The following is a 20899-nucleotide window of genomic DNA, read 5'->3' as shown; positions in this document are numbered from 1 at the left end:
GTCCCTTATGACGCAGCCCAATGAATAGACCGATCCAGATTCGGGATCAGCTATTAGATCAGCTGTAAGCCAGTTCACCAGTTCCAGCAACAAAGTTACCTGGTGTTGCTTTCACGCCACGACGAGCCTGGTCACAGGGGCTACAACATGTTGTTCATCAATAGTTAAACACTCCTAATCATCTATACAAAGCATAGCCATCAAACTAATGCGACTAGGACTCGTCCATGGATCTTCTGCAGCTCCAACTACCGCGGCAATACATATTCTCCGTCTACAGCCTCAAAACACCCCCATCCAATCATCCCGTCACGCTTGCGCATCTCGAGCTGTCAGGTTCTCAGAGAGCTTTCAGACGCGCATGCGCTCTCGCTGATCCACAGCACCATCTCCCTGGCAGCTGGGCTTTGGCAGACTGACCTTCTTATCCTTACAACTGTCCGGCAACAGCTGCGTGCTCTCTAGACAGATATATGCACCGTGTTCGCAGCCACTATTAATCATTATGCGACACCATTCGTTGACTCGAACAGGAAATGAACGGCCTTTCCTTGGGCTAATACGAATACATCGTCGATCGACAAATCGAGCATGCTAGAGAAGATATGTCGTCTGTCCGGAATACACTTGTAAGATCATCTGATGTCTCACTCCTGGGAAACATAGTTCGTTCTGAACTGCACGTATACTTTCAGTCATCCCATCCACGCCAGTTGCCAAGCTGGACGCCATTGGGAACGTCCATAAATAGCTGTACTTCATAAAGCTCTTCGAATCCAGGATCTGGTCCGGCGAGCCTCTCCATGACCAGCCATAAGTCGCCGTGTGCCAGGAGTCGAGGGTAGAGATCAACCGTGTCGGTCCGTACGACCTGTGCATCACTAAAAGCACCTTCGTTGCTGGCAAGTATCGTCTTCTTATCAGGACCTCGACCAACATCGATGGTGATTCTGAGAGGACTGCGACCACAGTCCGTGCTGTCCATGCCAGGCCGAACGCGAACTTTGATGAAGCTTGCGACAATGTTGAATTTAACTTGTCTCTTTGGAATAAGGTTTGCTGCCATCTTGCTGTTCTCTGTGCCGAAGCAAAGCTGGTTTAATTTGTAAGCGAATTTTCCAGCTCCTTCTGTGGGTATCTTTCTAAGCAGGCACCGACACGTTGCGTTGGCCGTCAGTGTAAACTCGGCGTGCTGGCCAGCTTCGAACGTGGAGCAGATGACTGTATAAGTGCCACTGTCGAGATCGGAGACATTGGCGAGGACGACGCCCGGGCGATACGTCTCAGCTTGCACGATGATATCCTGACTGCGAAGTTTGAAGACCCTCTCACCTCGTCCATGAACGATGGCGACATGTATTGGGATATCATCTGCAGGCGATTCTAGAATCATAGAGAGTGACGTTCGAGCTGGTACTGTCAGAGCGAACTGCGGATTCTCATAATACCTCGAAGAAGACTGGCTACCACCAGAGCTTCCACTTTTCCATACCCCTGTGATGTCGACCTTGCAGATCTGTTCTTCATTCACGTGTGACAGCTCCACATCAACGTTCGAGAATGCGGAGAGACTGAAACCGAATGTGATAGGAGGTAGCTCTTGTTGTGCAACAACGATAGTGTTGGCCATATGTGCTTTCATATCCAAGCGAAGGAGTGCCTGTGGCGTGCTGACAAAAGGTGATCTCTCAATACAACCTTCGTCAAGATGGACCCGCTCTCCTCTGCTGTCATAAGCGGTCAGACTAATATAGCCTGTTGGAAGTTCTCCGACGGCAGAGCTTCCCTCGCTCCCCAGTCTCTCATTCTGAAAATGACGGTTCAGCAGGAGGAACACAAAGCCATCCGCTTTCGTAACGAGAGAGAATTGCGGATTACCTCCGAGTGAAGCAGGACTCTTAACCTTTATGTTCCACTGAAAATGGAGATCTTGTCGGAAGGAGAAGAGACCTGGGTTCCAATTTAAGAAGATGCTTTCAAATCTTGACATGACCTGCTCAAAGGTAAACCAGTCTGAACCAGCAGGAAGTGCTGAGTCGGTCGTAGATGCTATGCCAAGACGGTTCTCGTCCTTTTTAGAATCCAAGGACATGTCGGTACTGGAGGCACCCTTCTGGAGGTTACTGTTCCATTGCGTACCTGTTAACCATGGGTTTTTGAGTAGGAGCATGCGATCGCCAGCGGATCCTTTCATGTCAATGACAGCGTAATTGTGACGGCTGACTAGACCATAGTTGTTTTCCTCTTTACGAGCCAAATGTCCAGTTCCAACAGTCACAAACACGTCACCGAAGCGAAACGCGCGAATGATCCGGTTCCACAGGGCGTCAGGGAGGATATCATCGCTAGCTTGGATCAGCCGAGCTCCACTAACACGGAAGAACACTCACGCCTGTAGAAAGATCTGTTCAGGTATCCATCCTGTGAAAGCCCAGAGGTCGCTACATGAGCTACTACCAGGGAAATCATAACCACCGCGGACTTTCAGATATGCTTTTTCTACTAGCGCTGGCCATATTAGCGCTGGGTGTTTACGATCGACTACATGTAGAAGACGGGTATTCTTCGATACCGGAAGACGATCGTCGATGACGACTTTTCTCCAGCACCCATTGAAGTTGAGCTTTAAAATGTATTTTCCATTTGGAGATGCAATAGGATGTGATCGATCTAGCGAGCGTGGCCAAATAGAGTCTGAGATGATCTAGAAAGAGGGCAAAGTCAGTACTTAGAAGCGTCCGAAGTATAACACAGTTCGAGCATCGCCACTAACCCAAGGAAAATTGCGCTGTGCCCGAGCTGCTGCACTGCAGAGACTTGCAACGACTGAACAGTCTGAAGCAGCATCCTGTACGAGATCTACACTTGAGGTGAGCTCATACGCCGACGCTGTCGGTATGTCATTCGCCAGTCGCCATGCTGGGGGAGGTAATGCATCTTTGACCCGCTTCCAGCCTTCGAAAAGCTCCCTCTGTTGTTCAGAGAGCTTCAATTCACGATCTCTGCTGTAGTTTAGTTTCTTTACAAACTTTCTGACCTTACCGCTAACTTACACGAAAGGGGTTTGGAATTCAGCATCATCAGGTGGATCGGTCCAGGGAGGAAAGTTCGAGTCATTCAACTTCGACGCTTTCCACAGAATGAGCTTCTCGCCCGCGGATAGCTCACGAGTAGTTTTGGGACCTTCTAACTTTCGAATCTTAGCTACAGGTACTTCCGTGGAAGCTGATGGCTTTGGTTCCACGTGCGTGAGAGTCGTACTCTTGATCGCACTGGTGATTTCCGCGACAGTCGGTGAAGGTCTCCAGGCCTTTTCGTGTTTGATGGACTCAGCTTGACCTATCAACGAGTTCGCTTTGCCGCGCAGCTCTTCTCTTTTCGGCTCTGTTTTCGCGACTTTGATGGCTTCGATACAAAGGTCAGCAGATCTAAGCGCAAGCTTAAGAGCTTGGCTTTGTGTTGGAGCTTGTGTGATCTTTTCCTGCAAATCCTGTGACAGTCAGTACTCAGCTATTGGGCTGAGGAGAGACACGCACAGCGATCTGGGCCTCTAAAGCTTCCATTGTGCAAATCAGAGGAGGTCACGCATTAACGTGGAGAAGATTCCTTTCTTTCTATCGTCTAGTGCCACAAATATACGACTCAACCAGTCGATCAAGCGATCGAAGCTGACAGTGTTCAATTGTGCCGCATAAGCACATTAGTGACGGAAGAGTTGTAAGTTCGATGCGGAAGAGGTGACGACTAATTGACCTAGATAGAATCTCGAAAATTACAGTAACCAGATTTACTGAGCGACGATATCTATGGTGGACTGGCAATTGCAGTCAGAAGTGTGCACTCATGGATGTTGTCAAGTGAAACAGCTCCAGGTGGAATGATCCACTTCCGTCTAGCGCAAGCAGGAGCTCAGGCCAAGCGGGAGGACGCTGCTTATGGATAATAGCAGATCTAGCCACAGTCTCCATGCCAACATGATGAGACATTACAAAGTCCTTCGCAGAAAAGAGGCAGACCATTGCATATAATATTAGTCAACATCCTTATAACTAGCTGCAGAACTAGCTGCGCACCGTTTCGGGGAGTATTGGTTCTTCCGAAAGTCTTCCGAGATAAGATAAGATAAGATATAAAGGAGCCTTGTTCTCACAGGGAAACGGAGGCGAGGCGCGACCCGCACTCTCGCAACCTCGGCTGAACTGATACACTTGTCGGCTCAAGGCTCTACCGTCATGAGGATCTGGACTAGAAGTACAACTTGCAGCAATACGTTTCATGCTGCTAATTCTCTATTATCTCTAAAACGCCTCATCCTTCCTTAAACCAGGACCTCGACGATTATCTTCCGGCTACACCTTAACCCTCATGCTGCGCTGAGCATTGTAGTACTACTCTCCCAAGTCCCCACTCGCAGCTGTTCTCCCTCGGCATTGGCTGTCTACAGCCTGTATAATTCTTCCCAGGTTTCGAATTGCTGTTGACGCGAAATGGCTGCACAATCAAAGGTGGCTCCGCTGCCTCCTTGGGGCTACGCGATTGCTGGCTCTGCCGGCGCCGTCTGGGCAAACGCTCTCGTTTATCCTCTGGACATGTAAGCTGAGCCAAAAGTCATGCACTTTACCCCAAGAATCATGCTAAATTGCGCGCAGTGTAAAAACGAAACTCCAAGTTCAGGTAAAGAGGAAGCCTGGCGACACAACCTCGGACGAGGACCACTACAAGGATACCGGCGATGCCATTGCCAAGATCATGAAGCAAGAGGGGGTTGCAGGTCTCTATCAGGGCATGGCCAGTTCCTTGGCTGGTGTTGGCTCTACTAATTTTGCCTTCTTTTACTGGTTCACGATGGTCCGCACACTGTATGCTAGCTACCAGAAGACTCCCGGTCCTCCAGGAACTGCGGCTGAGCTTTCCATGGGAGCTGTGGCTGGCGCTTTGGCTCAACTGTTCACTCTACCCGTCGCCGTGATTACCACAAGGCAGCAAACCCAGAGCAAAGGAGAGCGGAAGGGATTCTTCGACACCGGAAGGGAAGTCATAGCCAGCGAGGATGGCTGGACCGGTCTATGGAGGGGTCTGAAGGCCAGCTTGGTGCTGGTCGTCAATCCATCCATCACTTACGGCGCGTATGAGAGACTTCGAACCTTACTTTTCCCAAATGTTGTTGTCCTGAAGCCATGGCAAGCATTTCTACTCGGTGCGATGTCGAAATCGCTCGCAACGATCGCAACACAGCCTCTCATTGTAGCAAAGGTCGGTCTTCAGTCGAAGCCACCGCCAGCCCGTAACGGCAAACCCTTCAAATCTTTCCTCGAAGTTATGGCGTTTATCATTGAGCATGAAGGTGTTCTGGGTTTGTTCAAGGGCATCGTACCGCAGATTAGCAAAGGAATCTTGGTCCAGGGTATTCTCATGATGACCAAAGAGAGGTATGCGCGAGCCATTCACAGATTTGAATATACCATGAAGCTAACACATATAGGGTGGAACTTGCGTTCATTCTGCTCTTCCGATACGTTCGAAAACTCCGCGACGAGCAACTTAAGAAGGCCGCCGCGTTCGCAGCAGAGAAGGCAAAAGAGGCAGCTCCAGCACTGTTGAAGGCGTAACCTCGTTTCCGAACCCATACGTGATGATCTAGACGGGCAGGGAAAGTGATACATACATTTACATATTCTAGATCTGGTGCATGAAATGGTGGACATAGTCTGCATCGGCGTTGATGGAGTAATTACTGCATTACGTGTACATAGTTCGAGCCAGGCCACAAGCTCATCCGTCGCGTCGTGAACAACGTAGAATGGTCACTGTGACACTCGAGCAAATCGTAGTTTGACAAGCCAGCAAAACACAGCAATCAGAGAGAATGCCTGCCATTGGGTGCACGTAGTGGACCACCCTTGACTTGGACAGGCGCAACGACATCATACATCATCGTGCCAGCGATACAGAAAAGCGCAACATACATACCGTAAAAATGCCGTCTGGGCTGCAACTCGCGTCGTGAAATCTGATCCCTCCACTCCTCTGGAAACATTAGCATTAGCTTTGTACTTCCCGAGACTCTCTCGCAACACAGAATAAGAAATGCCTGTTGAAGATCCCATTGCCCGCATACTGCAGTCCAAGGCGTTTGTGGTCCTGGACGGCGCGCTTGCGACCGAACTAGAAACGCGAGGCTGCGACCTCAACCACCCACTCTGGTCCGCAAAAATCCTCCATGAAGACCCAAAGGCCATCTTTGACGTGCACCTGGATTACTTCAAGGCGGGCGCCGACGTGGCCATCACAGCAAGCTACCAGGCCTCCATCCCGGGCCTGAAGGACTATCTGCAGCACAACTACTCGGCCGGCCACGCCAACGACCTCATCGCGCAAAGCGTGCATCTGGCCCAGGAAGCGCGAGACAAGTACTTCTCGGGCTCTAGCTATGGCGATTGCAGAAGGACGCTTCTGATCGCTGGCAGCGTCGGCCCGTATGGAGCCTACCTGGCCGACGGCTCCGAGTATCGCGGCGACTACAAGCTAGCTACGCGGGCGATGAAGGATTTCCACCGCGGGCGCATACGCGTGCTTGTGGACGAGCACGTCGACCTGTTGGCCTGTGAGACCATGCCTTCGTACGCCGAGCTCAGCGCGCTGGTCAGTCTGCTACGCGACGAGTTTCCAGACACGCCGGCCTGGGTGTCGTGCACGTTGCGCGACTCCACACATATCAGCGACGGGACGCCCATAGCAGACGTCGTTGCTCTGCTGAACAAGGCAGACAACGTCATTGCGATTGGGGTTAATTGCGTTGAACAGCAGATGGTGCACGATGCCCTTGTAGAGCTCCACAGGCTCACCACGAAGCCCCTGGTCGCGTATCCGAATTCCGGCGAGCGGTACGATGCCAGCTCGAAGACGTGGTGTGATAACTGCGCCGGACGCGAGGAGTTGGGTGAGGTCGTTCCGAAATGGTATGCCGGTGGAGCACGTTTGATTGGAGGCTGTTGTCGGACGACTCCGAAAGATACACTGACCGTGCGGCTTATTGCTGACAGGCTCACAAAGCCACCTGGAGCCCTGGAGAGCGTGGAAGAAGACGCAGATGACGAGTCTCTAGATGATACATAGGCATAGTATTGTGGCATGATTTGACAGTAATTAGTAGTGTAGCGCTCTCCCGGATTCTGGATAGTCCCACCGGAACCGCATGGTCGACCGTGATTGGGACTATACGTGTTCTTACTATCTATATGAAATTTAATGACACCACTTACGCACAACACTCAAGAGTCAAGTACGTGATGAAACACGCGACAATATCCACTCGTTCACAGCTGAGATTTGCCTGTCCATGTTCATCGGAAAAATCTAAACAAAAACAAAGCAGATTCCACCAAACAAAAACTACGGCACTGCTTCCCGCCCGCCCCGCTACAGCCATCATATGGCTCGATCATGCACTTATCCTTCATGAAGTTTCATAACTTCCACTTTAATCCACTGTGATCCACTTCAGAACTTCCCCACGTTCTCGCCAAGGCTCCGCTACCAAGTCTTACGGTAAGCTGTAGACTGGGGGTTGAGCGGGGGCTTATTTACGGGTGCAGGGGAGAGTTCTCGTTTGATGCATATTACCCAGTATACGGCCCTTGTATATGACCCTGTACATGTCATGACCGGTCCCGGGGATCCGCTATTCTGGATTCTTCTTTTCCCACGACGGATATAAATATATTTCTTGTTTACGCCAGATATTTCGATCTTGGACATCCAGCCATCTCCCTTTCATACTGCCATAACTATCGCGAGAGATAGAAGCACAAGGCCTGGCACTCGAAGCGAAGCGAGAGAACAGCCCATTCATTCCAAGAAAGAAAATGAAACTCCTCGCAGCCCTCTCAGCGCTGCTCACGCTCACCCATGCTGCGTCCCGCACCGAGCCTCCAGCCGGCGCCCTCGTCGTCGGCGGCTCAGGCTCCTACTCCAAGATCCAGGACGCAGTGAATGCCCTCAGCACAACCTCCACGACGGCGCAGTCCATCTTCATAAACCCAGGCACGTACAAGGAGCAAGTGTACATTCCGGCACGCAAAGCGGCGCTCACCATCTACGGCTACACGAGCAACACGGCGGCCTACTCCTCCAACCAGGTCACCATCACGCAGGGCAAGAGCCAGGATGACTCTGCGAACAACGACCTGACGGCAACGGTCCGCGCGTGGAGTACGAATTTCAAGATGTACAATATCAACATGGTCAATACCAGGGGCAAGGGCAGCCAAGCACTTGCTATCTCCGCACAGGCGGACAAACAGGGGTACTATGCGTGCCAGTTCAAGGGATTCCAGGATACGGTGTTGAGTCAGACGGGCGCGCAAGTCTTTGCAAAGAGCTACATCGAGGGCGCGACGGACTTCATCTTCGGGCAACACGCCAGCACATGGTTCGACGGCGTCACGATCGGTGTGTTGTCTGCTTCAGTTGGGTACATCACTGCCTCTGGACGTTCGAGCTCCTCGGATGCCAACTACTACGTCATCAATAAGAGCACGGTGCAGGCGGCGAGTGGAAACACTGTGACGGCGGGTGCGTACTATCTCGGCCGGCCGTGGGGCAATTACGCGCGGGTGGTCTTCCAAAACACAGCGCTGAGTGCGGTTATCAATAGCGCTGGGTGGAAGATTTGGAATACTGGCGACGAGAGAACGGATCATGTTACGTTTGCGGAGTATGGTAATACGGGCGCCGGAGCGTCTGGAACAAGAGCGAGTTTCTCGAGTAAACTCAGTGCTCCGGTAGCGATTACAACGATCTTGGGAAGTGGTTACACGAGCTGGGTTGATACAAGCTATCTGTCCTAAGCGCCTGGAGAGTACGGAAGTTATCAGTCAGATTGAGGAAGGGTTTCGATTCTGTTGCCTGTCAGGGGTGAATTCTGTATATATCATGCTATCTCGGCTCCTTGAGCATGGCATTGTTCATATCGAGGAGAAATCCTTTCGTGTTCGTGGGGGTATATACAGAGCCTATGTAGGCTAGAACATTGTATGAGTAGAATTATGTCAGGATTACTGACAAAAGTCCGTGTTAAGCCTGCGAAATCGGGGACACGTTCGTGGACGTGATTCTTAAGACCTGGCCAGGAGATATGGCTGTTACTCATGCCATCCACATATGATACTAAGGTTCGAGGAGAACTTTTCGAGTGAGTATCCTATTTTTTCTGCACCTTGTCCTCAATGCTCTTGACGTATCCTTCCAGGCGCTGGACTGCGGATTGGAGAGCCTATGTATCTCAAAGTTAGCAGCCCATTACTTTGTTCCAGACCCCCCCGGTGCGATAGAAGGAGCTTTCGGCAAGCGCCTGGGCCTTGATTTCATCTCTGGAATCGACATACGTAGATATCTTCCGTCAATAGCGAATTGGAAACGCGGTATTCGTTGAATACATAGTAGTACATGCCAGCGCCGGACGCAACGGCACCTGTGAGGAATCCGAAAAGTCTATAAGTCGCGCATCAGTGATTGTTCCAGGGTCTGAAAGCGAGATCGTTCATATACCCTCCCCGAAAAGCACCAACGGGCTTCCGCGCTGGTGCAGCAGCAACGTCACGGAGTGTTTGTGATGACTGGAAACCGCGGGCCTGGGTGCGGGATACGTTGACGGTCGTGAAAGCCCGGCGAGCAGCGAATTTAACTATTTGAGAAGACATTGAGTCGGTATGGAGATCGATTGGGGTCCGGACGAGAGAAAGAGAGAGAGAGAGAGAGAGATGAGAGAGGCTTGGGCAAGCAATGGATGTCAAACGTCAGAGAGGAGGAGCTTGTGCACGGGCCCCACCACGCGTCAATCACATCCATCTGTACCCAAGTCCTCTTTCTTCCTTTCACAGCATAAACGCTCTGTGTTCACTGTCTCCTAACAACTATTCAAATGCTTGATGCGAGTACGGAGGAAGGGCAAGGACGTGCCTTGTGACCCTGACTCTGAAATAACACCTATCCTTCAGTAATGGACTAGGCACCAGTGATCAAAAATAGGTGTCTATCATCAGTCAAAGAATCTTTAAAGCCAACGTGCCTTCTCCCGAATCTGACCCTGTATACCACAAGGTAATTCACACCAGACTTCGCTGCCGTGCAGCTCCTCGTTTCTGTCCTTTGTAACCATGTCTAAACTCCATACCGACTTCAAGGCTGAACTGCGCACAAGGGCCAATGAGAGTTTAAAGCGTCATTTTGAACGAGAGGAGCATGCAACTCGAAATGTCAACATCCCACCTCCTTCGGAAGAGATGATCAAGTCTTTTACAGAGCATCTGATTCGGTCGAAGAGGATATTGGCGCTCATCGGTGCAGGTCTTTCCGCAGCATCAGGAATCCCCACATATCGCGGAGCAGGTGGTTTCTGGAGAAGCTACTCTGACATACAACTGGCCACGAAGACAGCCTTTGACGAGGACCCGAGCCTCGTGTGGCAGTTCTACAATTACAGGCGACACCAAGCTCTCACGGCAGATCCCAATTCTGCGCATCACGCTTTAGCAGAGTTGGCAAAGAGAAAGCCAGGCTTTTTGGCCGTAAACCAGAATATAGACGGTGTGTGCTTTCTAGTGCTATATCAGCTGTAACATAGATCATGGTCTGACAATAAATAGGTCTCTGTAGACGAGTTGGACATCCGCCTACTCAGATAATTGACTTACATGGATCACTGTTTCGCGTCAAATGTTCAAACGAAGCATGTGGCTACAATGCTGAGGATTACAACGATCCTATCACACCAGCCCTCAGTCTGACCAAGGACTACGATAACGATGTTACGAAGGCTGACATCCCGCTTGCTAAGATCGACCATACCGATCTTCCTATTTGTCCATTGTGCACCGATGCGCTCTTACGACCCGCAGTCGTGTGGTTTGGAGAGTCCATTCCAGCAGACAAAGCCTCAGGGATCGACAAATGGTTAGCTGGCGATACCTTCAACCAAGCTACAGCAGGATTAGATTCCGTTGGTGGCCAAGTTGACCTCATGCTGGTAGTTAGAACATCAGCAGTTGTTTACCCAGCGGCTGCTTACATTCAGCAGTGTAGGAAGCGCGGTGCACGTGTAGCATTCTTCAACATGGAGGTAGCGGCGGCAGGTGCAGCGCGACCGGAACCTGGCGATTGGTCTTTTCAAGGTGATGCCTCGAAACTCATTCCTCAGGCTCTAAGAACTTATCTAGAGCTGTCGGATTTGTAGAGGCCATAGCCCTATCTTTAACGCTGCCAGGTTCTCGAATTGTACCAGTCACAGCTTTGCACTACATGGAAATTCGGAAACCGTCGCCTACATGTTACCATAAAGACAGGTAGTGCCCCCGAGTCTTACTCAAGCAAACCGTGAGGCTTGGTACTGCTGACTGCTGCTGACTGCTTCTGAGCATCCTCCTGGTTCTGGAACCAGGGACTAACGCGGATGGCGCTTCTTCCGTCAAAGCATTGATGCCTAGTGCTGTGGCAAACCATGAGCGTGGAATGCATGTACTAGGTTGATGTGTTTGCTGCGTTGATGAGTACTGTTGGTGTTGGGCACGCTTTTGCAAGTGCCACTGGATCTGGTCCGGTGAACCCCTTGCAATGTAGGCATTCCCGCAGCAGAGATATTTGCCACGTTTGTATCCCTGTGAATACCTCAGCTATGCTGGTCTTGGCCCTGACTGCCCTTCCTCTATTGCTCATGTTGAAAAACAGGCTATTTTGCCCTTTCCTTGGCAGTTTGAATTCCTGTGTGACGATGAGGGTGTGAAAAAGACTTGGGTATGTAGTAGTAGCATCATTTTTCAAGTGGAAAACTACGTCCGAGTAGATCTCTTGGCTAAACCACGCACGGAAACCCACTCGATGGTACAAGGAGGAGCACCACAGCAGGTATCCATCACTACGCTGACACGTTCCACATTCCGGGGCAAAACATTGTAAAATATGTGGCAACGACATTATTAATCGTTTAGGCGAACAGTTATGGTAATGGAATGTGATGCAGATATTATATATTGTCTCGATATCAACGAACACTCTTGCGCTTGCGACCATGTCAAATTTCCTTACGTTCAAGTCGTAACACAGCCCAAGATTATCATCATGGATAGCCAGAACACCCAGGCCGGTGATCATAACTATGGCGGCAGTAACAATCAAGCTAATAACCTGTCTGTCCAGCAATATCAAAGCCTCCGATTTGAAGGGCTTCCACCACCAAGCAATAAGAAAGACCCTGCTCCACCAGGTGCATCGCACTATAGGCCTCCCAGCCCGAAAAATATTCCCCAGTACAATATTCCTCGCAACGACTCCGCTGCCACAGGAAAGCCCTACCTCGCCCACTTCGCCAAGTACATAGCAACCTTGGAGAAATTCTGTTCCCCAAGGGCCACGGAGATCGCCGATCAGATTGATACTAACATCCTTTTGCTCCAGGGCGAAAGTATGATGAAAGAATTCGATAAGCATTGCGCTGAAAAAATACGTGGAGCACAGAGTAGGCTTCTAGGGCTTATGGAGGAGGCAGCTTCTTACGAAGGCTGTGTTATTCCGGTGCAGGCATATTATGATACATTAAATTATTTATCGATGGAAGATCTGGCCATTGAGGAGAAGCCATGATATATCCTATATGAGACGAGGAGAAAATCTTAACTCCTATGGTGAGAGCCTCGGACTTTGGGTCTATCAAGATGGGAAGTATAGAGACGAGTGAGAGGATGGGCAACTACTGGCGTAGTTGAGATTGACAACAATGCGAATTCCCGGGCTCGATAGCTTTGTCCAAACAGAAAGCTAGCATTGTTAGTAACAAGACTGGATCTAGTACGTCTCACGGATGTATCAGAATCATGCAAGATTCTTCATAGACCGAGTATATCATGTTTTAATCTTCGTTTTGCCTACCATCTCTTCTACAACACGAGTCATGACTACACTTTTGAGCATATATATATAGGGAGGCATTTGTATCACCGCCATGGAAGGGCATCTCCGAGGCATAGAGATTTCGTGACTTACGGACGACCATGCATTCATAACTTTTGCCGCACTAGCCCCCCAGGCGAGAATGAGAACCATGTCTATGCCCAGAGCATGAACAGGAGTCGATTTCGTTCGGGGCGCGAGTGAGCCGGAGGATCTGAGTGGATGTTTGGACTCCTCATTCTTTGCATTCGAATAAAGAGAGAAGATTTAACGATGATGATGATGGGATAAACGATATCGAAAAAGTACCTGACCGCCAGCTAGGCGATCGCTACTATGACACGATTCGTCATGTCTCACGGACTCGGATTCTGTTGAGAACTTGGGAACCGTATAGCTTGTGATTCACAATACGGTCCCTCACAATCCTGGGGACTTGCCTCATACTACTATATAGAGTTCTTCAATAGAAAAACTTCCGTGCATCGTTCGGTGCTTTGAATGTGGAGTCGGTCCTACGGCACTAGTGAGACGCTAGCCCGTGCACGGTCCACTCGCACCTTTATATCATGTTAGATCGAAAACACAGACATTTGCGTACCAAAAAAAAGAGCACCAGCACCCCCAATCACGGGAAATCACTCAATCAGAAGCAAAAGAGCATAGAATTGGGCTTAACCGGGAGTCGAACCCGGGACCTCGCGCAATCAACCCAGGGTTTACCCTAAGCGCGAATCATACCACTAGACCATCAAGCCACGTGACATAAAACCGACAGTAAGGTTATAATCTTCTGATTTTAGGTTTGGAAGAAGTTTTGAGACCATGGAGAGACAGGAGGCATCTTGAATTCGGCAATGATAGTTATTCAACGGTAAGGGAAGACCCAAATGTGCGATGGATCCATTCGGTTAAGCGAGGTCTAATTAACTAATCAGTCCTACGATCCGGATTCTCAGATTCGTACATCTAGAAGTGCACCGCCACAGCGTCGACTCACACACATGACAACATGGAATTACAAGCATGTATACCTCTCGTATACTCTCCAGATCTAGAAATATCAATTACAGCATCCAATCAACGAATACCCTCCGTTCCACAAAAACATACCTTCATAGCCCCTCAATTCTCCACGCACCTACGAAGTCCTTCCCAATAGAAGCCATGAAACCTCCCGAAGAACACAAAACCCCTAGCCTCCCACGTCCACAGAATACCCACCTCGTGCCCAAGGATAAACACGACATCGCCGCTATCAAAAACCTCACCACACTCCCCGCTGCAACATGGACGCCCCTGATTCTCTTTCCGCCAACACACTACTCCGCTCAGAGCAGCGCACCCGAAATAGACAGTCGAGATGGCCTCCTTGCCTGGCTCCAAGATCCAAATTGGCCCGTGGCGTATCCTACTAGTCAGTTGCTGTTGGGGCTGTTGAATGGCGGTGCGCCGGTTTGCGCCTCTCGTGTCGACGACGGGAGTGTTGGAGTAGGAAAGGATGAGGATGTGGTCAGGCTTGCGCATGCACCGACTGATGAGGATGCGCGGGTCTTGGTGAGTGTGCTGCAATGGATGTTTAGAGAAAGTGAGGATTGGGAGTGGGTGTATAGTCTTATAGTTGCTATTGTTGCGAAGATCGAGAATAGAGAGAGGAGAGAGGAGTGGTTTGGCGACGCATTAAGAGCTTTTTTAAGGCGGGTGCCAGATCAGGAGGAGAAAGAGTGGGGTTTCAGAGAGGAGGTTGAGAGTATTGTCAGGTTGGAGAACGGGATTACGGAAGCAGAAGGCAAGGAGAGTCTAGAGGCGAGAATGCTGGATCTTTGATGCTCAAAGAAAAATATTAATTATTGTATTCTTCTCTATCAGAGATTCAGGCAACAAAATTTGAACAAGAATCATAGCCCGGAGTCAGGCTGGTCAACGACATTCGTCATGCGCCACAAGTTCCACTCCTCACACACGTCCGTGATGGCCGCCGGGACCTTATATGTCTCGATCGTACTCTTCCCATACGCAACTTCGAGCATCATTCCACCGGTCAGATGTCTGCATCAAATTTTTAGCACAGTTTCACTTCTTCAGTTTCGTGTCTTTCGATGGGTCAGAACGTACTGTGAGACATGGCAGTGTAACGGCCAGATTCCCGGATTGTCCAACACCATCTCGATGACGGTATACCCTGGCGTTACACCGCCATCAGGGCTGGGGAGCAACTGATGTGTGTCCCTCCGAATGGGATTCGCTGCGTTCGTCACGGTGCCATCCCAGACGCCAGCACCGTCCGCAAGAACGTAGAAATCGTGACCGTGCAAATGCATAGGATGCGGGGCCGCGAAGATGTTGTAGAGCAGAATGCGCGCCGTCTTATTCGACCCGAGATTATAGATGTTAGCTAAGGGGTCAATGTCGGAGAATTTGAATGTAGGCGCAGTAGACTGAGCGAGAGATGCGGAGTTCATGTTAGCTCGGAAAGTGTGATTATTGAGAGACCATATGAAGACGCCAGATGCATTGGCCATGATTGTCATGTCGACAGTGACTTCGGTTTCAGGCGTGGTGGGAGGGGCTTCAGGAATTAGTGGAACTGTCTTATCGAGCGGAAAAGTACCGCAGCGCGCTGTTGTTGTGTATTTGGTCGCTTGCGTTGTAGGATACTTCTTGCAGTCTGCTTTCTCATAGTAGACGATAGCCTTTGCGTGCGGCTGACGTGAACCTACGCCACATACGGACGCTGTGGGATCCGAATTTTGTGGATTAGAAGGGTCGATATCGGAGCGCAGCCAGTAGCTATCACTTGGTTTTCCGACAGCTTTGACGAGGACTTCAGTTCTTTGACCAGGGGCAAGAGACACTACATCAGTTTCAAACGGCTCGATCGGCGTGTAGTCGACTGATACAACAGTGAGCTTGTGGTCGTCTATGGTGAAGTGTTGAAGTCCATCGGCTCCTGGATTGATAAGGCGCAGTAGATGCGTCTTGCCTGACTTGAATCTAAACTTTGAGAATCCAGCATCCGGGAAGCACGCAGCGCCATCAGTTACCAGTGAACAGTTGTAGTCCCTGGTTGCGTCAGCAATGTTGATTAGCTCATACGTGTAATAGATAGAAACGTTACATCTTGCCGTTGATGAGATTACTGTCACTCTGGACAGGATTTGCTTTGAGAGTTTCGTCATTGAGGTCTTCGTAATCAATGTGCCATCGATCGTGCTACATCTCGTTAGAACCCCATTTAGGCATGAAAAAGACAGGTTAAGGACTGACTAGCATCACAGGACCAACATCAATGTCGTATCTGAATAGCGGCGGCCTGATTCTTTAGTGAAACATTACGTGACGATATTATAACTTGCACATACCCATGGATGATCATTGGACCAAAAAGGCCAGCAACAGTCTGTCCTTGATAATGCGAATGCCACCAGCTGGTGCCTACTCGATCCGCTTTGAATCGATAGGTAAAGGAAGCGCCAGGAGGGATAGGACACTGTCCAATAGAGGGTACGCCGTCCATGAAGGGCGTCTGCTTCTGGAACAGTCCGTGCCAGTGGATAGATGTTGGAACGTTTGCATTGTTGTTAACCTCGATCACGAATGTGTCACCCTCATTGGCCTCAATCGTTGGACCTGGAAAGCCTCCATTGACCATGATGACGCTGCTGTTGACTCCATCGGGCGAGAGGAATCCCCTCGTGATATCGAATGTGTAATGACGTTCTTTGCTTGGCTTGACCTCGTGCAGCAGATCGTCCCATCTGTCTGGAGCCCAGTCCAGTAGCTGATTACATACCGAATTCGGCTGTTGATAGGGTTATCACAGGTATTCGGCCCATTTCGTGTGTGATGTGTTACATACATTGTCTCCTACGCAAGGTCGCCAGGTCAGGTCCAAAGTACCAAGATCAGATTCTCCATTAGTCTCGGACTGCGGAGCAATGGCAATCGCAGCCGATGTGAACAGAACGAACGGTGACCACTTCATCTTGCGCGATATAGATGCGCGTGCGATGAGGTCGATTGAGCTAAATCCAAGAGGTCAACAACGCTAAGACTAGAAGCCATGCGGGCAGTCTCTAGTTTTGAGCTGCTACAGTATGGGTGGTGTCACTAGCCAAGTGACTGGCAGACCGTATTCGCGGTACGAAACTGCGTAACAAGTCAGGCAAGCTGACCGTTGATCAGGGTATATCAATTGCCAGGTTTACGGTCCCGTCATCGGCCTTGAGGAATGTCTCCCGTGCGGCGCATATCATTAATTTACCAAAAATGGGCGAAAATCCTACTAGCATTCCGCGAAGTCAAGGTCGAAGCTTATATCGAACGGGAAAAGGCTAAAATTGCATCCATAGCCAGTGTAGACGTCTCATTTTGCGCTAACACACAAGTGAACTTGGTGTCTGGGCAACATGTAATCTGTCACAAAGTTTTGTAGTTACACCCATAGATACAGTCCGCAGGGGATGCAATTTGCGAGTAGTGATTCCTGGATGGTCACCTGCGCAGCCTGGGAATCTGGTCTACACGGCACATGGCAAATAAGCCGATTCCGAAGGTATGGACCACCGGGTTGATAAGACACTGTACAGGCAGGCCGCTATCATTCTACGCGTAAGCAGGTCCGGCATTCAAGCTTTGATGTTGTAATGGACTTCCTTGTTGCGGGAATGTGGCGTATTCAAGGGGATGCTGCTGGGTTGCCGCTTTCTCGCTTCTGCACATCATCCAGGGAATAGAAAGATGCGACTCCACTCGTGGATGCAGAATCTGCGGAAGTTCCAGCTCGATGCGGTCTTTGGAATAACATTTCGGTCGTGGTCAACGTATTCTATACCCCGTCCTTATTTCGCATGAACAGTTGCGTCTTGCATGCGGTTCGGTCCGATGACAACCCTTGGATCGAGGGGAAATGGAGGGACAACATCACGTGTCTTCCCAATTTCCTGATTGGGACAAGATCGTACAGCATTAATTATTCTCAAGCCGAGATTGGCTAGCTTCAACATCATCTGTTCACCTTCTACCGATTTGATGTTGCCATTCATCATAAAGAGCACAGTGCAAATATACACTGTGATGCTGGAATATATGCAACGAGAGTCAAAGTAAATGTTCCACCTCTTTTGACGCTGTTTGTTTAATATTTTCTCAGCCTCTCACTTGACATCTTTCTACACAGGACCTGGTTGCTAGTCTACACTGCAGAACATAATGCTTTGCTGACCAGCACACCACAGCATAGCCAAACCTCGTCTTGAACATGAGAATCCAGATCTCTATCAGATTTTAGTGCAACATTGTCCCAACTCTCAGCTGACGATCTAACACAGATGTGGCGTCTCGTATTTCTCTAGCAAGCCTCTCATACTGACGGCCTTTCGGTGCTAAAATGTACAGTTCGGACTATACATATCCATCAATTAAACATTTTGGATTACCCGCATGCATGCTACCACGTGTCATAAGAGGAATCTGCCGGGAAGAAGCCGATCTGCAAGTCGATCAGGTATGTGTACTAGCTCGTTGTGATATATAAAGAACTACCGATAAACAATGTCGGACCCTGGGACTGAGTTCTTTGCTCTTATGCATTAGATTTCACCTCACTACGGTCCGAAAGCTGTCTCAGCAACAATATATATGGCCCCTGTTTCATAAAGCGATTCACATGTAGCTGTTACCAAAATGGCACTTGGTCTGCATCCATGCTTCTATACATGTCTCGTAGTCATGTTACAGGACTGAATTCTTGAATTTCGGACAAGTGTCAGAGTGGCGCAAGTTCGAGATTCTTTGCATCAGAGAGACTTGCTGAGTCTCTTGTTGGGCTTATTACAACTTGTGTTTGCAAAGACGTCTGAATAATCTCTCGAGGGTGTTGGCAGCACTTTTCATCAGTGAAAAGTGCGATTCACGCGCAACTTTGTGAAGCATAAGATGGGTAGACATGACAAAGAAGAGAAGAGTTCTCATCCTTACCGCATGCTCCACGACACCAAGTTAACACCCTACATGATATGGGTACGAAAGGAAACCGCCATAACTTATTATACTAGCCGAATCAACCACAGCACGTATTCTTTGTCGCCAACATGAGCTGCACACACGTTTTCTCCGAGCTTGAATGTCTCAAGCGTCACATTCTAGGTGAGGATCTATTGCAGTTTGTCTCATCCTCATACTAACCAATGTAGAAACCGCCTACGCACTATGGGCTATTCCCCATGCTGCCATCATCGTCAGCGAAAGTGCTTCTCGCAATAAGCACGTTAGTTGTGCCGCTTCTATAATCTCGCATGACGGTCCAGCCGCATCATCGTTGAGCTACAAGATCCTTCTCACTGCTTATGGCTTGAACTTCGATCGCGCTTTACAGGAGCTCTTGAAGATCGTTCAGACCGCGCTGAATACCAAAATGGCAGATCTATCCAAAGAGGACCTGAATAGAACTATAATTCGCAAGATAGACTATCGCACCACGACACAGGAGTCAAAGTAGCGTATACTCTGACCATATTAAACCAGGCTCTGGACGTGGAGGTGAGGAATATTGGAGGTTCTCTAGCTTGACAGATACGGAGATTTCCCACGTGCAATATCCTTTAACGCGAGAATGGCATATGTTCTACCATAACCAGTTCCACCAAGTCTTGACGTTAGCATGCGATCCATACACATCCGTAATGCAGCAATCTATGCGCCCAACCCAAGGACTGCGGTGCAACGTTCGTCAGGAGCTGGTACAGAATTTCAACTTTACTTCTTCTCCTATTTTGTCCATTCATGGTCGTGGCCTCATATCTCTCAGTGAACTAGAGCCGACCTAGCATATTACAGTGTACCTGTTGTCTCTTCCTGGACTTCACGTCCATCGGCTGCTAGAGAGAATTAGATGATGATGATGCCCTGATTGATCCAACAAGGTATATGAGTTGTATCGATATATAATAGTCCAAAAGAGCGAAGTCACCACGACGATCACGTTGTGAAGTAGTCATAAGATGTGAGAATTTGCCTACTGCCACTATTGACTGCGCGTGCGATCTCTGGTACTTTGCCAACTTAAGATATACACCTAACATGAATGGAAGCATTTTGCTAGGACACTGTTACTCATTACCATAATGTAACTGTTCACTCGGTTAGTCAATCTTGTTCAAGCTGAGCTTTTCTGATGAGGTTTGGCCTGATTCAAAAGTGAATCATGCCTGCTATTTCGGTGTTCTGTGACTCTTTGCTTCTGTTAGTACGCTTGCTTGAACCTCATGTCTACCTCACCTCATGTACAATCTCGAGACAAGAGTTTTGGGCAACTCTGCTACTTCTGCTAATATCTCTCAGCTACTTTACGCCTTGCACTTCTCGAGGATACTAAGACGACAATCATATCGATGTGAGTGTGAGCTACGAGCCATGACAAGAAATAGTGACTTGATACCGGTATCTAGACCATCAACGACAGGTCGGAATCCCGGTCCGGTAACATGACCATGACAGAACTCGAGGAGCTGCAGATGCAAAAGCTTCTGAAGGACAAGATTCTTGGTAAGCTGTTTAGCCACTACCATCGATCGGACTATCCAGTGCTGACCCATATAGATCAGGCGTCTGCCATCCTGATAATTCTTAACCCTGCCATCGTAGTTGGGCGTAGTAAAAAGGGAGAACCACTGTTCAGCGCTTACCTGACTGGTCATGACAATCCACGATCGCAGTCTACCTACATGTTCATTCTCCCACCCAGTATGGCCGCCAGTGAAGAAGCCGCTCTGGCCTCTCTGCTCGAGCAAATTCAGCATGCAGTAGACACCATCTACGACAACATGATAGGCGAGGATATCAGATACCACGAGAGAGGCGACAAGAACGACAGTCATGCTGATGCAATTGCCATGCTGTGGGGGTCATATAGAGTCCCAACTTCCCTATCCCAGTCGGGAGACCAGTCTTCTTAATC

General features: G+C 49.4%; 11 protein-coding genes and 1 non-coding gene across 12 annotated transcripts; 7 read left to right on the top strand and 5 right to left on the bottom strand.

Moving 5' to 3' along the window:
* Positions 1-691: 691 nt before the first annotated feature.
* On the bottom strand, positions 692-3879 carry EJ05DRAFT_461343 (cysteine proteinase; the record flags this gene model as incomplete). Its single annotated transcript, XM_033742639.1, has 6 exons — positions 3537-3879; positions 3054-3490; positions 2774-3002; positions 2391-2704; positions 2110-2345; positions 692-2049 (listed from the first exon to the last, which is right to left on the bottom strand). Exons 1-6 carry the CDS (start codon positions 3561-3563, stop codon positions 692-694), a joined length of 2601 nt encoding a protein of 866 aa, XP_033603222.1. The 5' UTR covers positions 3564-3879.
* Positions 3880-4039: 160 nt separating this feature from the next.
* EJ05DRAFT_448970 (mitochondrial carrier) lies at positions 4040-5909 on the top strand. The gene is made up of 3 exons (XM_033742322.1): positions 4040-4591; positions 4650-5429; positions 5483-5909. The coding sequence occupies exons 1-3, from the start codon at positions 4488-4490 to the stop codon at positions 5607-5609; spliced, it is 1011 nt and encodes a 336-aa protein (XP_033603221.1). The 5' UTR covers positions 4040-4487; the 3' UTR covers positions 5610-5909.
* On the top strand, positions 5845-7490 carry EJ05DRAFT_241758 (homocysteine methyltransferase). The gene has a single exon (XM_033740068.1). The coding sequence runs from the start codon at positions 6088-6090 to the stop codon at positions 7114-7116; it is 1029 nt and encodes a 342-aa protein (XP_033603220.1). The 5' UTR covers positions 5845-6087; the 3' UTR covers positions 7117-7490.
* Positions 7491-9025, top strand: EJ05DRAFT_241757 (carbohydrate esterase family 8 protein). Its single transcript, XM_033740067.1, has one exon. It carries the CDS (start codon positions 7866-7868, stop codon positions 8847-8849), a length of 984 nt encoding a protein of 327 aa, XP_033603219.1. The 5' UTR covers positions 7491-7865; the 3' UTR covers positions 8850-9025.
* Positions 9026-9202: 177 nt separating this feature from the next.
* EJ05DRAFT_497332 (uncharacterized protein) lies at positions 9203-9701 on the bottom strand (the record flags this gene model as incomplete). Its single annotated transcript, XM_033746523.1, has 3 exons — positions 9203-9274; positions 9387-9492; positions 9550-9701. 3 exons carry the CDS (start codon positions 9699-9701, stop codon positions 9203-9205), a joined length of 330 nt encoding a protein of 109 aa, XP_033603218.1.
* Positions 9702-10034: 333 nt separating this feature from the next.
* On the top strand, positions 10035-11375 carry EJ05DRAFT_242028 (silent information regulator protein Sir2p). Its single transcript, XM_033740069.1, has 2 exons — positions 10035-10587; positions 10647-11375. Exons 1-2 carry the CDS (start codon positions 10158-10160, stop codon positions 11231-11233), a joined length of 1017 nt encoding a protein of 338 aa, XP_033603217.1. The 5' UTR covers positions 10035-10157; the 3' UTR covers positions 11234-11375.
* On the bottom strand, positions 11376-12064 carry EJ05DRAFT_242029 (uncharacterized protein). The gene has a single exon (XM_033740070.1). The coding sequence runs from the start codon at positions 11968-11970 to the stop codon at positions 11518-11520; it is 453 nt and encodes a 150-aa protein (XP_033603216.1). The 5' UTR covers positions 11971-12064; the 3' UTR covers positions 11376-11517.
* Positions 12065-12114: 50 nt separating this feature from the next.
* Positions 12115-12636, top strand: EJ05DRAFT_483216 (uncharacterized protein; the record flags this gene model as incomplete). The annotated part of the gene is made up of 1 exon (XM_033745234.1): positions 12115-12636. One exon carries the CDS (start codon positions 12115-12117, stop codon positions 12634-12636), a length of 522 nt encoding a protein of 173 aa, XP_033603215.1.
* A 915-nt stretch (positions 12637-13551) lies between these two features.
* EJ05DRAFT_508016 (uncharacterized protein) lies at positions 13552-14864 on the top strand. The gene is made up of 2 exons (XM_033747974.1): positions 13552-13816; positions 13881-14864. Exon 2 carries the CDS (start codon positions 13969-13971, stop codon positions 14767-14769), a length of 801 nt encoding a protein of 266 aa, XP_033603214.1. The 5' UTR covers positions 13552-13816; positions 13881-13968; the 3' UTR covers positions 14770-14864.
* EJ05DRAFT_t22 lies at positions 13613-13700 on the bottom strand. Its single transcript has one exon. It is a non-coding gene; the product is annotated as a tRNA-Pro (tRNA).
* Positions 14735-17403, bottom strand: EJ05DRAFT_473378 (extracellular dihydrogeodin oxidase/laccase-like protein). The gene is made up of 6 exons (XM_033743389.1): positions 16802-17403; positions 16305-16744; positions 16210-16255; positions 16061-16155; positions 15058-16005; positions 14735-14991 (listed from the first exon to the last, which is right to left on the bottom strand). The coding sequence occupies exons 1-6, from the start codon at positions 16925-16927 to the stop codon at positions 14841-14843; spliced, it is 1806 nt and encodes a 601-aa protein (XP_033603213.1). The 5' UTR covers positions 16928-17403; the 3' UTR covers positions 14735-14840.
* A 2743-nt stretch (positions 17404-20146) lies between these two features.
* EJ05DRAFT_523924 (uncharacterized protein) lies at positions 20147-20897 on the top strand (the record flags this gene model as incomplete). Its single annotated transcript, XM_033748811.1, has 3 exons — positions 20147-20188; positions 20391-20487; positions 20542-20897. The coding sequence occupies 3 exons, from the start codon at positions 20147-20149 to the stop codon at positions 20895-20897; spliced, it is 495 nt and encodes a 164-aa protein (XP_033603212.1).
* Between the last annotated feature and the right edge of the window lie 2 nt (positions 20898-20899).

Source organism: Pseudovirgaria hyperparasitica (genome assembly GCF_010093815.1).
Source record: "Pseudovirgaria hyperparasitica strain CBS 121739 unplaced genomic scaffold EJ05scaffold_3, whole genome shotgun sequence".
In the NCBI taxonomy this organism is placed as follows: domain Eukaryota; kingdom Fungi; phylum Ascomycota; class Dothideomycetes; order Acrospermales; family Acrospermaceae; genus Pseudovirgaria; species Pseudovirgaria hyperparasitica.
Note: the sequence above shows the minus strand (reverse complement) of the source record. Positions and strands in the feature narration are given on the sequence as shown.

Bases quoted from the DNA above. Each gene is read 5' to 3' on its own strand.
- EJ05DRAFT_448970 (XM_033742322.1), top strand. From the start codon at position 4,488: ATGGCTGCACAATCAAAGGTGGCTCCGCTGCCTCCTTGGGGCTACGCG. The intron at 4,592-4,649 runs GTAAGCTGAGCC...AATTGCGCGCAG, and splicing joins CTCGTTTATCCTCTGGACAT to TGTAAAAACGAAACTCCAAG. The intron at 5,430-5,482 runs GTATGCGCGAGC...TAACACATATAG, and splicing joins CTCATGATGACCAAAGAGAG to GGTGGAACTTGCGTTCATTC.
- EJ05DRAFT_241758 (XM_033740068.1), top strand. From the start codon at position 6,088: ATGCCTGTTGAAGATCCCATTGCCCGCATACTGCAGTCCAAGGCGTTT.
- EJ05DRAFT_241757 (XM_033740067.1), top strand. From the start codon at position 7,866: ATGAAACTCCTCGCAGCCCTCTCAGCGCTGCTCACGCTCACCCATGCT.
- EJ05DRAFT_242028 (XM_033740069.1), top strand. From the start codon at position 10,158: ATGTCTAAACTCCATACCGACTTCAAGGCTGAACTGCGCACAAGGGCC. The intron at 10,588-10,646 runs GTGTGTGCTTTC...GACAATAAATAG, and splicing joins CGTAAACCAGAATATAGACG to GTCTCTGTAGACGAGTTGGA.
- EJ05DRAFT_242029 (XM_033740070.1), bottom strand. From the start codon at position 11,970: ATGTCGTTGCCACATATTTTACAATGTTTTGCCCCGGAATGTGGAACG.
- EJ05DRAFT_508016 (XM_033747974.1), top strand. From the start codon at position 13,969: ATGTATACCTCTCGTATACTCTCCAGATCTAGAAATATCAATTACAGC.
- EJ05DRAFT_473378 (XM_033743389.1), bottom strand. From the start codon at position 16,927: ATGAAGTGGTCACCGTTCGTTCTGTTCACATCGGCTGCGATTGCCATT. The intron at 16,256-16,304 runs GTATGTGCAAGT...CTAAAGAATCAG, and splicing joins GGTCCAATGATCATCCATGG to GCCGCCGCTATTCAGATACG. The intron at 14,992-15,057 runs GTACGTTCTGAC...AATTTGATGCAG, and splicing joins TTACACTGCCATGTCTCACA to ACATCTGACCGGTGGAATGA.